Source organism: Pseudophryne corroboree, chromosome 1, assembly GCF_028390025.1.
Source record: "Pseudophryne corroboree isolate aPseCor3 chromosome 1, aPseCor3.hap2, whole genome shotgun sequence".
Taxonomy (NCBI): Eukaryota; Metazoa; Chordata; class Amphibia; order Anura; family Myobatrachidae; genus Pseudophryne; species Pseudophryne corroboree.
This window is the reverse complement of record NC_086444.1, coordinates 936,788,616-936,800,706: the sequence shown is the minus strand read 5'-3', so window position 1 is coordinate 936,800,706 and position 12,091 is coordinate 936,788,616. Positions and strand designations below refer to the sequence as shown.

At 47.1% G+C, this 12,091-nt stretch overlaps 1 protein-coding gene across 1 annotated transcript in view; it reads right to left on the bottom strand.

Moving 5' to 3' along the window:
• NAA15 (N-alpha-acetyltransferase 15, NatA auxiliary subunit) overlaps positions 1–12,091 on the bottom strand; it is a 266,058-nt gene that overhangs the window by 51,637 nt on the left and 202,330 nt on the right. The window contains exon 13 of the mRNA XM_063920367.1: positions 6,113–6,241. Within this exon, the coding sequence (XP_063776437.1) occupies positions 6,113–6,241 (129 nt within the window). The remainder of the gene's footprint in view (positions 1–6,112; positions 6,242–12,091) is intronic.

Genomic DNA, 12,091 nt, shown 5'->3' with positions numbered 1-12,091 from the left:
GCAGAGGAGGGGAGGAGCGGCTGTATTGGACACGGGTTCTGCTGTGCTCCCAGAAGTGAGCTCACTCACCATACCAGAATGCCTTAGGATGTATTCAGGAGAAACCACTGTTCTCTGATAAGAGTTGTTCCTATTGCAGCTGCTGCTGTTGTGTTACTCCACTTCTCTGGGACAGCACTTCTCAGGTAAGTGCTGTTCCTATTGCAGCTGAACGCTGCTGGTGTATTACCTGGACCCCACTTCTCTCATATAAGTGGCGGAGGGTTCCTGAGGCCGAAGGGATAAATCAGTAGATATTTAAATAGAAATACAAGTAAAAGTAACTGAGCAGGAGCTCAGCCAGCAGTGACTGGCTCCCTCAGCACAAATTCAAAACTGAGGGATAATGGGGGATCGAGGGGGAGGAGCTTCTTAGATTATTTAAAGTGCCAGCTCCCTGTAAGCCACCATCATCACCCCACGGTGTTGAAGTTGTGCTAGTGTTCCCTAGTGGCTGAGAAAAAATAAGAATTTACTCACCGGTAATTCTATTTCTCGTAGTCCGTAGTGGATGCTGGGCACTCCGTAAGGACCATGGAGAATAGAGGGGCTCCGCAGGAGACTGGGCACTCTTAAAAGAAAGATTAGGTACTACATCTGGTGTGCACTGGCTCCTCCCTCTATGCCCCTCCTCCAGACCTCAGTTAAGGAAACTGTGCCTGGAAGAGCTGACATTACTAGGAAAGGATTTGGAATCCAGGGTAAGACTCATACCAGCCACACCAATCACACCGTACAACTTGTGATAACTATACCCAGTTAACAGTATGAACAACAACTGAGCCTCATTCAACAGATGGCTCAGAACAATAAGCAATAACTATACACGAGTATTGCAGAAAGTCTGCACTTGGGACGGGCTCCCAGCATCCACTACGGACTACGAGAAATAGAATTACCGGTGAGTAAATTCTTATTTTCTCTGACGTCCTAGTGGATGCTGGGTACTCGGTAAGGACCATGGGGATAATACCAATGCTCCCAAACGGGCGGGATAGTGTGGATGACTCTGCAGCACCAAATGAGCAAACTCAAGGTCCTCCTCAGCCAGGGTATCAAACTTGTAGAATTTTGCAAAAGTGTTTGATCCCGACCAAGTAGCAGCTCGGCAAAGTTGTAAAGCCGAGACCCCTCGGGCAGCCGCCCAAGAAGAGCCCACCTTCCTCGTAGAATGGGCTTTTACTGATTTAGGATGCGGCAGTCCAGCCGCAGAATGTGTAAGTTGAATCGTGCTACAGATCCAGCGAGCAATAGTCTGCTTAGAAGCAGGAGCACCCAGCTTGTTGGGTGCATGCAGGATAAACAGCGAGTCAGTTTTTCTGACTCTAGCCGTCCTGGAAACATAGATTTTCAGGGCCCGGACTACGTCCAGCAACTTGGAATCCTCCAAGTCCCGAGTAGCCGCAGGCACCACAATAGGTTGGTTCAAATGAAACGCTGATACCACCTTTGGGAGAAATTGGGGACGAGCCCTCAATTCTGCCCTGTCCATATGGAAAATCAGAAATGGGCTTTTACAGGACAAAGCTGCCAATTCTGACACATGCCTAGCTGAGGCCAAGGCCAACAGCATGACTACCTTCCACGTGAGATACTTCAACTCCACGGTCTGAAGTGGCTCAACCAATGTGATTTTAGGAAATCCAACCCTACGTTGAGATCCCAAGGTGCCACTGGAGGCACAAAAGGGGGCTGAATATGCAGCACTCCCTTAACAACGACTGAACTTCAGGCAACGTCTTTCCTAGCCTTTAACAGCATAGGAATCACTTCATCTGGAACGCCCTTTTCCGTTAGGATCTGGCGTTCAACCGCCAAGCCTTCAAACGCAGCCGGGGTAAGTCTTGGAACAGACAGGGCCCCTGCAGTAACAGGTCCTGTCTGAGAGACAGAGGCCATGGGTCCTCCAAGATCATTTCTTGTAGTTCTGGGTACCAAGTTCTTCTTGGCCAATCCGGAACTACGAGTATAGTTCTTACTCCACTCTTTCTTACTATCCTCAGTACCTTGGGTATGAGAGGAAGAGGAGGGAACACATAAACCGACTGGTACACCCACGGTGTCACTAGTGCGTCCACAACTATCGCCTGAGGGTCTCTTGACCTGGCGCAATACTTTTTTAGCTTTTTGTTGAGGCGGGATGCCATCATGTCCACCTGTGGCCGTTCCCAACGGTTTACAATCTGCGTGAAGACTTCTGGATGAAGTCCCCACTCTCCCGGGTGGAGGTCATGCCTGCTGAGGAAGTCTGCTTCCCAGTTTTCCACACCCGGAATGAACACTGCTGACAGTGTTAGCACGTGATTCTCCGCCCATCGGAGAATCCTTGTGGCTTCTGCCAACGCCATCCTGCTTCTTGTGCCGCCTTGTCGGTTTACATGGGCGACAGCCGTGATGTTGTCTGACTGAATCAGCACCGGCTGGTTTTGAAGCAGGGGTTCTGCTTGGCTTAGGGCATTGTAAATGGCCCTTAGGTCCAGAATATTTATGTGTAGGGAAGTCTCCCGACTCGACCATTGTCCTTGGAAGTTTCTTCCCTGAGTGACTGCTCCCCAACCTCGGAGACTTGCATCCGTGGTCACCAGGACCCAGTCCTGAATGCCGAATCTGCGGCCCTCGAGAAGCTGAGCACTCTGCAGCCACCACAGCAGAGACAACCTGGCCCCGGGGACAAGGTGATCAGCCGATGCATCTGAAGATGCGATCCTCACTTGTCTAACAGATCCCACTGAAAGTTCCTTGCATGGAACCTGCCGAAGGGAATTGCTTCGTAAGAAGCTACCATCTTTCCCAGGACTCGCGTGCAGTGATGCACCGACACCCGTTTTGGTTTCAGGAGGTCTCTGACCAGAGATGACAACTCCTTGGCCTTCTCCTCCGGGAGAAACACCTTCTGTTCTGTGTCCAGAAACATGCCCAATATCAGCAGACGCGTCGTAGGAACCAGCTGCGACTTCAGGATATTCAGAATCCAGCCGTGCTGTTGTAGTACTTCCTGAGATAGTGCTACTCCGACCAACAACTGCTCCTTGGACCTCGCCTTTATAAGGAGATCGTCCAAGTACGGGATAATTATAACTCCCTTCTTTCGAAGGAGTATCATCATTTCGGCCATTACCTTGGTACATGCCCTCGGTGCCCTGGACAGACCAAACGGCAACGTCTGGAATTGGTAATAGCTGTCCTGTACCACAAACCTGAGGTACTCCTGGTGAGGTGGGTAAATGGGGACATGTAGGTAAGCATCCTTGATGTCCAGTGACACCATAAAATCCCCCTTTTCCAGGCTTGCAATAACCGCCCTGAGCGATTCCATTTTGAACTTGAACTTCCTTATATAAGTGTTCAAGGATTTCAAATTTAGAATGGGTCTCACCGAACCGTCTGGTTTCGGTACCACAAACATTGTGGAAAAGTAACCTCGTCCCTGTTGAAGGAGAGGAACTTTGATTATCACCTGCTGGAGGTACAGCTTGTGAATTGCCGCCAGTACTACCTCCCTTTCCTTGGGAGTAGCTGTCAAGGCTGATTTGAGGTAACGGCGAGGGGGAGACGTCTCGAACTCCATCTTGTATCCCTGAGATACCACTTGTAGAACCCAGAGATCCACCTGTGAGCGAACCCACTGGTCACTGAAGTACCGGAGACGGGCTAACACCGCACCTGGCACCACCTGTGGAGCCCCAGCGTCATGCGGTGGACTTAGTGGAAGCAGGGGAGGATATTTGTTCCTGGGAACTGGCTGTCTGGTGCAGCTTTTTCCCTCTACCCCTGCCTCTGGGCAGAAAGGACGCGCCTCTGACCCACTTGCCTTTCTGAGGCCGAAAGGACTGTACTTGATAATACGGTGCTTTCTTAGGCTGTGAGGGAACCTGAGGTAAAAAAGTCGACTTCCCTGCTGTTGCTGTGGATACGAGGTCCGAGAGACCATCCCCAAACAATTCCTCACCCTTATAAGGCAAAACTTCCATGTGCCTTTTAGAATCAGCATCACCTGTCCACTGCAGAGTCCATAATACTCTCCTGGCAGAAATGGACATTGCATTAATTCTAGATGCCAGCCGGCAAATGTCCCTCTGTGCATCCCTCATATATAAGACTACTTCTTTAATATGCTCTATGGTTAGCAAAATAGTATCCCTGTCAAGGGAATCAATGTTATCTGACAGGGAATCAGACCATGCTGCTGCAGCACTACACATCCATGCTGAAGCAATAGCAGGTCTCAGTATAGTACCTGAGTGTGTATACACAGACTTCAGGATAGCCTCCTGCTTTCTATCTGCAGGCTCCTTTAAGGAGGCCGTATCCTGAGACGGCAGTGCCACCTTTTTTGATAAGCGTGTGAGCGCCTTGTCCACCCTAGGGGATGTTTCCCAACGCAACCTGTCCGTTGGCGAAAAAGGGTACGCCATTAGTAACCGCTTAGAAATCACAAATTTCTTATCTGGGGAACACCACGCTTCTTCACACAAGTCATTTAACTCATCAGATGGGGGAAAAGTCACTGGCTGCTTTTTCTCCCCAAACATAATACCCTTTTTTGTGGTAACCGGGTTAATGTCAGAAATGTGCAACACATTTTTCATTGCCGTAATCATGCATCGGATGGCCCTTGTGGATTGTACATTTGTCTCATACTCGTCGACACTGGAGTCAGACTCCGTGTCGACATCTGTGTCTGCCATCTGAGGTAGCGGGCGTTTTTGAGCCCCTGATGGCTTCTGAGACGCTTGGGCAGGCGCGGGCTGAGATACCGGCTGTTCCAAAGCTGTTATGTCATCGAACCTTTTATGCAAGGAGTTGACACTGTCGGTTAATACCTTCCACATATCCATCCACTCTGGTGTCGGCCCCGCAGGGGGCGACATCACACTTATCGGCTCCTGCTCCGCCTCCACGTAAGCGTCCTCATCAAACATGTCGACACAGCTGTACCGACACACCGCACACACACACACACACACAGGGAATGCTCTGACTGAGGACAGGACCCCACAAAGTCCTTTGGGGAGACAGAGAGAGAGAGTATGCCAGCACACACCAGAGCGCTATATAACAGAGGGATTTACACTATACACAAAGTGAATTTTCCCCCAATAGCTGCTTATATCACAATTTTGCGCCTAAATTTATGTGCCCCCCTCTCTTTTTTACCCTTTCCGTAGTGTATACTGCAGGGGAGAGCCTGGGGAGCGTCCTTCCAGCTGAGCTGTGAAGAGAAAATGGCACTGGCTGTGCTGAGGAAGATAGCCCCGCCCCTTCAGCGGCGGGCTTCTCCCGCTTTTTTAATAATAATTATGGCGGGGGATTAGGCACATATACAGTTTAGAACTGTATTATGTGCATTTTGCCACTTAAGGTATACTAATTGCAGCCCAGGGCGCCCCCCCCAGCGCCCTGCACCCACCAGTGACCGGAGCGTGTGGTGTGCTGTGGGAGCAATGGCGCACAGCTGCAGTGCTGTGCGCTAACTTATTGAAGACCGGAGTCTTCAGCCGCTGATTTTCTCCGGAATCTTCCGTCTTCTGGCTCTGCAAGGGGGACGGCGGCGCGGCTCCGGGAACGGACGATCGAAGTCGGGCCCTGTGTTCGATCCCTCTGGAGCTAATGGTGTCCAGTAGCCTTAGAAGCACAAGCTAGCTGCAAGCAGGTAGGTTTGCTTCTCTCCCCTAAGTCCCACAAAGCAGTGAGTCTGTTGCCAGCAGATCTCACTGAAAATAAAAAACCTAACAAATACTTTTTTAGTGAACTCAGGAGAGCCCACTAAGTGCATCCAGCTCTGGCCGGGCACAGATTCTAACTGAGGTCTGGAGGAGGGGCATAGAGGGAGGAGCCAGTGCACACCAGATGTAGTACCTAATCTTTCTTTTAAGAGTGCCCATTCTCCTGCGGAGCCCGTCTATTCCCCATGGTCCTTACGGAGTACCCAGCATCCACTAGGACGTCAGAGAAAAATAAAGATTGAAATTAAACATTTACTAGCCATGAATTACTGAATAAAAATGATAACGTTTCTGCGCATAAAAACATAATATAAAATAAAAAGCAAGCAAGGCTTTGCAATACTCACTCTTTCAATTTCATGGCATTTCTTAAGTGCTTCCCCAAACTTGTTCATGGACCTATATGCCTGTGCACACTCTGTCTGGAACCACATACACTGCATTTCATTCAGGTTCTCAACTGCCGACGTGCCTTCCTACAAGAACAAAATTATGTCATAATTATACTAAACCTGATCTAAATTTCTCAGTTTGATTTTATGGCTACCCTGGTTTTTTTCCATTAGCATTTTGTACCAGTCATTTCCCAAGATTCTAGATATTATGCCCAGCACCCCAGGGTTTATTTCCCTCTATTCCCTGCATTTCTCTCTTACACTATTCTCATCACCCCCCTTCATTTGAGCTCTGCACCAATTACTCTCTACCCCCACTCATAACTCACTCTCTTTTTTCCCAAAATAGTAAATGTTTACTGTATACAATTAAAAAAAAAAACACAACTAAATGCATAATAAGGTCCTTAAAATATCAAGCAGATAAAACGTAATTGTCACTGCATACAACTAATAAAATGATAAGATACTAAAACAAATATCAGTTAAAGCTGCATCCTCGGGTAGAGTGACAATAAATGACACTACACACAGCTCCCCTGTCAAAAACCCAGTAATTCAAAATAGCAACACCATGCAGACATTTTTGTCACCAAGTGTAGTTGTACACCTTGTAGCTATGGAGGACGTATAAAAGTGACCAGCATGGAACTCACACCCACCTCCGTGGTTACAGTAGAAATCTGTATAATAACCCCATCTTTGCTTGCAAGTGCTCAGACCGCTGGGTGATGTAAACAGGTTCCACAGGATAACAATGGGATATGATGGAGCGACAGCAGATTGGCACCAAACGATCACAAGCTATCAGTCCCCCCAGGATGCAACGGCCCCGTCCATATACAGTATCCCCGCCCACTGGCTCAGGCAAATCAGTTGTATTCCAAAGCATTTAGGCAGGAGCATCATGTAGAGCCCTAATCAGGCTAGAAGAACACACATGCACACTCTTCCGTACAAGAAGGAAGAGGTTTATTGAGTAGAAAGATCATCAAATCAAGGGCGTCAGGGTGGGATCCCTGTGGACTTAGGAGAAATACCGTTATCAACGGTAAGTTCTTACCATAACGTATATTTCTCCAGCAAAGTCCACAGGTTATCCACAGGATAACAATGGGATTTCCCAAAGCAATTTAGTGATGGGGACGCTCCTGATTGGACAGGAGAACCTTTCGCCCGAATTCAGTGTCATGAAATGCAAAGTATCCAAGGAATAATGTCTAATGTTAATGGAAGACCATGTGGCTGCCTTACATATCTGTTCTGCTGAAGCACCATGTTGTGCTGCCCATGAAGGACCTACCTTACGAGCAGACATATAATCCGGAACAGGGAGATCAGCTCAAGAATATGCTTCTGAAATCGTCATTCGAAGCCATCTTGCCAGCGTCTGTTTAGTAGCAGGCCATCCTCTCTTGTGAAATCCATAGAGAAGTAAGAGAGAATCTGTCTTTCTGATGGCACTGGTACGATCCACGTAGATCCTTAATGCCCAGACTACGTCCACCGACGCATCTCAGAAAGTCCCCATACCTGAAAAGCTGGGACTACAATTTCTTCATTAAGGTGGAATTTAGACACCATCTTCGGAAGGTACCCAGACCTAATTCTGAGAACTGCTTTATCTGGATAAAAAGTCAGAAAAGGAGAACGACAAGACAGCTCTCCTAAATCTGCCACTCGTCTAGCTGATACCATAGTCAGTAGAAAGAGAACTTTAGCTGTCAACCATTTAAGATCCACTTTATTAAGTGGTTCAAATGGAGCAACTTGAAGGGCTTTCAGGACTAAATTTAAGTCCCAAGGCACTGTAGGAGGAACAAAGGGAGGTTGAATGCACAGCCTGTGGTAACAAGGACCCTGCATTAGAAGATCTGGACGTTGAGGGAGTAGAAGTGGAGCATCTATCGACATTCTCTGCAGATCTGTGTACCAATGCCTTCTGGGCCAAGCCGGAGCTATTAGAATCACGGCACCCTTTGCTTCTTTTATCTTCCTCACCACCCTGGGTAGCAGGATGATCGGAAGAAACATACGCCAGATGAAAATCCCATTTCACTGACAGGGTGTCCACAAAGATTGCCACGGGATCCTTTGTTCTTGACCCGTATACGGGTACTTTGTTGTTCAGACAGGGCGCCATGAGCTCTATCTCTGGCAAACCCCACTTGTCTTCTAGAGTTTGGAAGACTTCCGTATGTAGAGACCATTTGCTTGCTTGAATGGCGTGTCGACTGAGAAAGTCTGCTTCCCAGTTTAGGACTCCCGGAACGAATACTGCGGACAATGCTGAAAGATTGAGTGCTGGCCATTTTAGTATGTGACTTACCTCCTTCATTGCTGTTTGACTGCGCGTTTCTCCCCGATGGTTGAGGTACGCTACCGCCGTTACACTGTCCGGGCGGATCTGGACTAGTCTTCCTTGAAGAGTGTACTTTACCTGAATCAGTGCCATGTATATGGGCCGAAGTTCTAACAGATTTACTGGCAGACAACTTTCTTCTGTGGTCCATTGTCCCTGGAACCATCATCTTCCGGACACTGCTCCCTAGCCCTGAAGACTGGCATCTGTTGTCAGGATCTCCCAATCTGATATCCAAAAGGGTCTCCCTTTGTCTAGATGGGATGTTTGTAGCCACCAGGCTAATGACTTTCTTACCTTGTGTGAAAGTACCATAGTCTGTTTCTTTATTGTCTGATGTATTCCATTCCATGTGGCCAGAATCAGATGCTGCAGAGGTCTTGAGTGGAATTGTGCATACTCCACCATGTCGAATGTTGACACCATCAAACCCATCAGTCGCATCGATGAGTGGATTGATATTGTTTGACTGTGTAACAACTCCTGAGTCCTTGACTGTACCTTGACTATCTTGTCCCGAGGTAAAAATATTTTCTGCAGACTTGAATCCAGTACAGCCCCCAAGTGAGTCATCCATCGTGACGCAACTAGAGACGATTTTGCCCAATTTATGAGCCATCCATGCCTCTGCAGACATGTTATTGTCTGTTGGAGATGGTCCAGGAGCATTTCCTGTGATTGTGCTAGAATTAACAGGTCGTCGAGGTATGGAAAAATTCTTATCCCCTGCTTGCGAAGATAAGCTGCCATAACAACCATGATCTTAAATACTCTGGGTGCCGTGGCTAACCCAAAAGGTAATGCCTGGAACTGAAAATGCTGCTGGAGGATAGCGAACCTGAGATAGCACTGATGGGACAGTGCTATAGGAACATGTAGGTAAGCATCCTGAATATCCAGGGATACCATATAATCCCCTGGTTCCATGGACAAAACTATGGAGCGTAACGTCTCCATGTGAAACCGTGGGACCCAAATGTATTTGTTTAGCATTTTCAGATTGAGAATTGGCCGGAATGACCCATTTGGCTTCTGAACCAAAAAACAGGTTGGAGTAAAACCCCTGTCCCCGTGCAGGGGGTACTGGAATGATTACTCCTGACTGAAGCAATTTCTGAACTACTTCTTGCAAAGCCCTGGCCTTCGTCTCTACACGAGATGGGCTGGTGCAGAAGAACCTTCAAGGAGGATGCTTCTTGAAGAGAAAAACATAACCCAGAGATACCACTTCTTGCACCCAGGCATCTGTTGTAGACTGCTGCCATATCTGTGCAAACTGAAGAAGTTGGCCCCCTACCATGGGGTCCCCCAAGAGGAGGCCCACACCATCAGACCGATGGCTTATTCTCTGGTTTTGAGGATAGCGTTCTGGTAGCCCATTGCTTTTCGCCTTACCAAATATATTATATTGGGGCTGCTTACGATCACCTTTTCCCTTTTGCTTTTCCTTGTGACCCAAAGGGCCGAAAAGCGGGACCCCTACGTTTGGGGTTATATGTGGAAGGAAATTTTACCTTTTTGGAATCTGCTTCTGACACCAGAATGTCTGTCAATTCTTTACCAAACAGAATGCTTCCAGTAAAAAGGCAAAGATTCCAGAACCTTCTGAAGACTCTGAATCAGCTTTCCATGTACATAACCAAATTGCTCTGCGAGTAGCTGTTGTTGAAGCTGATGCCCTGGAGGCAATAGTGCCCATATCTAGTGCTGCTTCTTCCAAGAATGTTGCAGCCTGTTTTATATGAGCTATATAGGATTCTTGCTCCCTTGAAGGTGCTGAAAGACCGTCTTCCAGTACCTCTATCCAGGCAGCAACTGCTTTTGCCATCCAAGCTGTAGCCATGGCTGGCCTTATGACTGCCCCAGACAGAGAAAATATGGTTTTCAGAAAACCATCCACTCTTCTATCCATGACATCACCCAATGACGTTGATGGCAAAGGTAATATAGATTTTCGCACTAATCGAATGACATGCGTATCTACTTTGGGAGCCATTTCCCATTTTAAACAGTCCCCAGCTGTAAAAGGATAATTGGAATCCCATTTTTTGGGATTCTATATTATTTACTGGGTGTAGCCCAAGCATTTTTCATGATTTCCGTTAGCTGGTCTGACCCTGGAAACTCAGGGGTAAATTTACTAAGGTGGGAGATTTTTAGAACTGGTGATGTTGCCCATGGCAACCAATCAGATTCTACTTAACATTTATCTAGCTGCTTCTAGCAGATAATAGATATAATCTGATTGGTTGCTATGGGCAACATCACCAGTTCTAAAAATCTCCCACCTTAGTAAATTTACCCCTCAGTCTTACCTGCTTTGGGCCGTTTAAATACAGGAGCCTTTATTTTTAACACAGGCTCTGCTGAATCCTCTAAGGACAGAATGGCCTTTATTGCTCTAATTAACTCAGCTATATCCACTGAGCTGAGACCTTCTACTTGTTCTTCGTATGCCGAAGTAGAGTATATAGAGCTTTCATCATCCGATGAATCATCCTGTGTAGCCTGTGAAGTTTACTTACACTTGGTTTATCAGCTTGTCTCTTTGGAGAAGCTGGCGAGGGAAATGATATACCGTAAGTAGGGAGCTGCATGCATGGGTTATTAGTGTACCCCATTCCTGGTAGCGAAGGTGTAGGAATTACCCGTTCAGCTATACTGGACAAGGTGTATGCAAACATCGCCCAAGGTGGATCTATCTGTACCTGACGTTGAACAGGGATCTGCCTTGTAATCTGCTGAAACGCAAAACAATTTGCACATAAACCATCCTGTACTAGATCCTGAGAGGATAATACAGTTTTTCAAGACAAACATGATATGAGTGTTGGTGTTACTGCGCGTGTACCCTCGTCACCTTTGCCGCTCTTTGACATGATAAATAATCAGCACTTTCACAGTGTACTACACAATTTGTGACTGTAATCACTTTAACCTTCTAAAGTGATATCAATCTGACCCTACCCATGCACCAGCATTGGACCAGAAGAAACAACTGACAAACATATATTAAAGTCAGCAATCACACTAGCAGTCAGTCACATGTTCTATATTAGTCATATGAGCACATAATCAACTACAAACATATTTTAAAGTATGTAGGAGTACATATTTCTGAATTCTGTTTTATACAGATCTTAAAGTATTCAGACGCAATGCAAAAAAAAAATCACAGTAATGTACAGACTCATATGCAAAAGGCACTTAAATTGAACTATTCATACTAACAAAAGTAGATAGAAATTTAGTGCTGTATAACCAGTACTCCGTAGAGTGGTATACAGGGAGACTCACCTCACTTCCAAGATCGATCAATACGTTAGCGAACGCCGAGTGGATCCAGACGCTACTAGTGTACACTGCCGCTCCGGGAACTGTTAAGTGGACACAGACACACTGTGCATACAGACGCACCGTCATACAGACGCCTGTACTGCGAGCGGGTCTCCTCGCGGTAGCGCTTAGTGAACACATATATGCAGCGGCCTATGCTGCGACCGAGACACCTCGTGGTAACATCTGAGACGGAAGTGAGGCAACAGTTCATGACGGGAGACTCGCGGAAA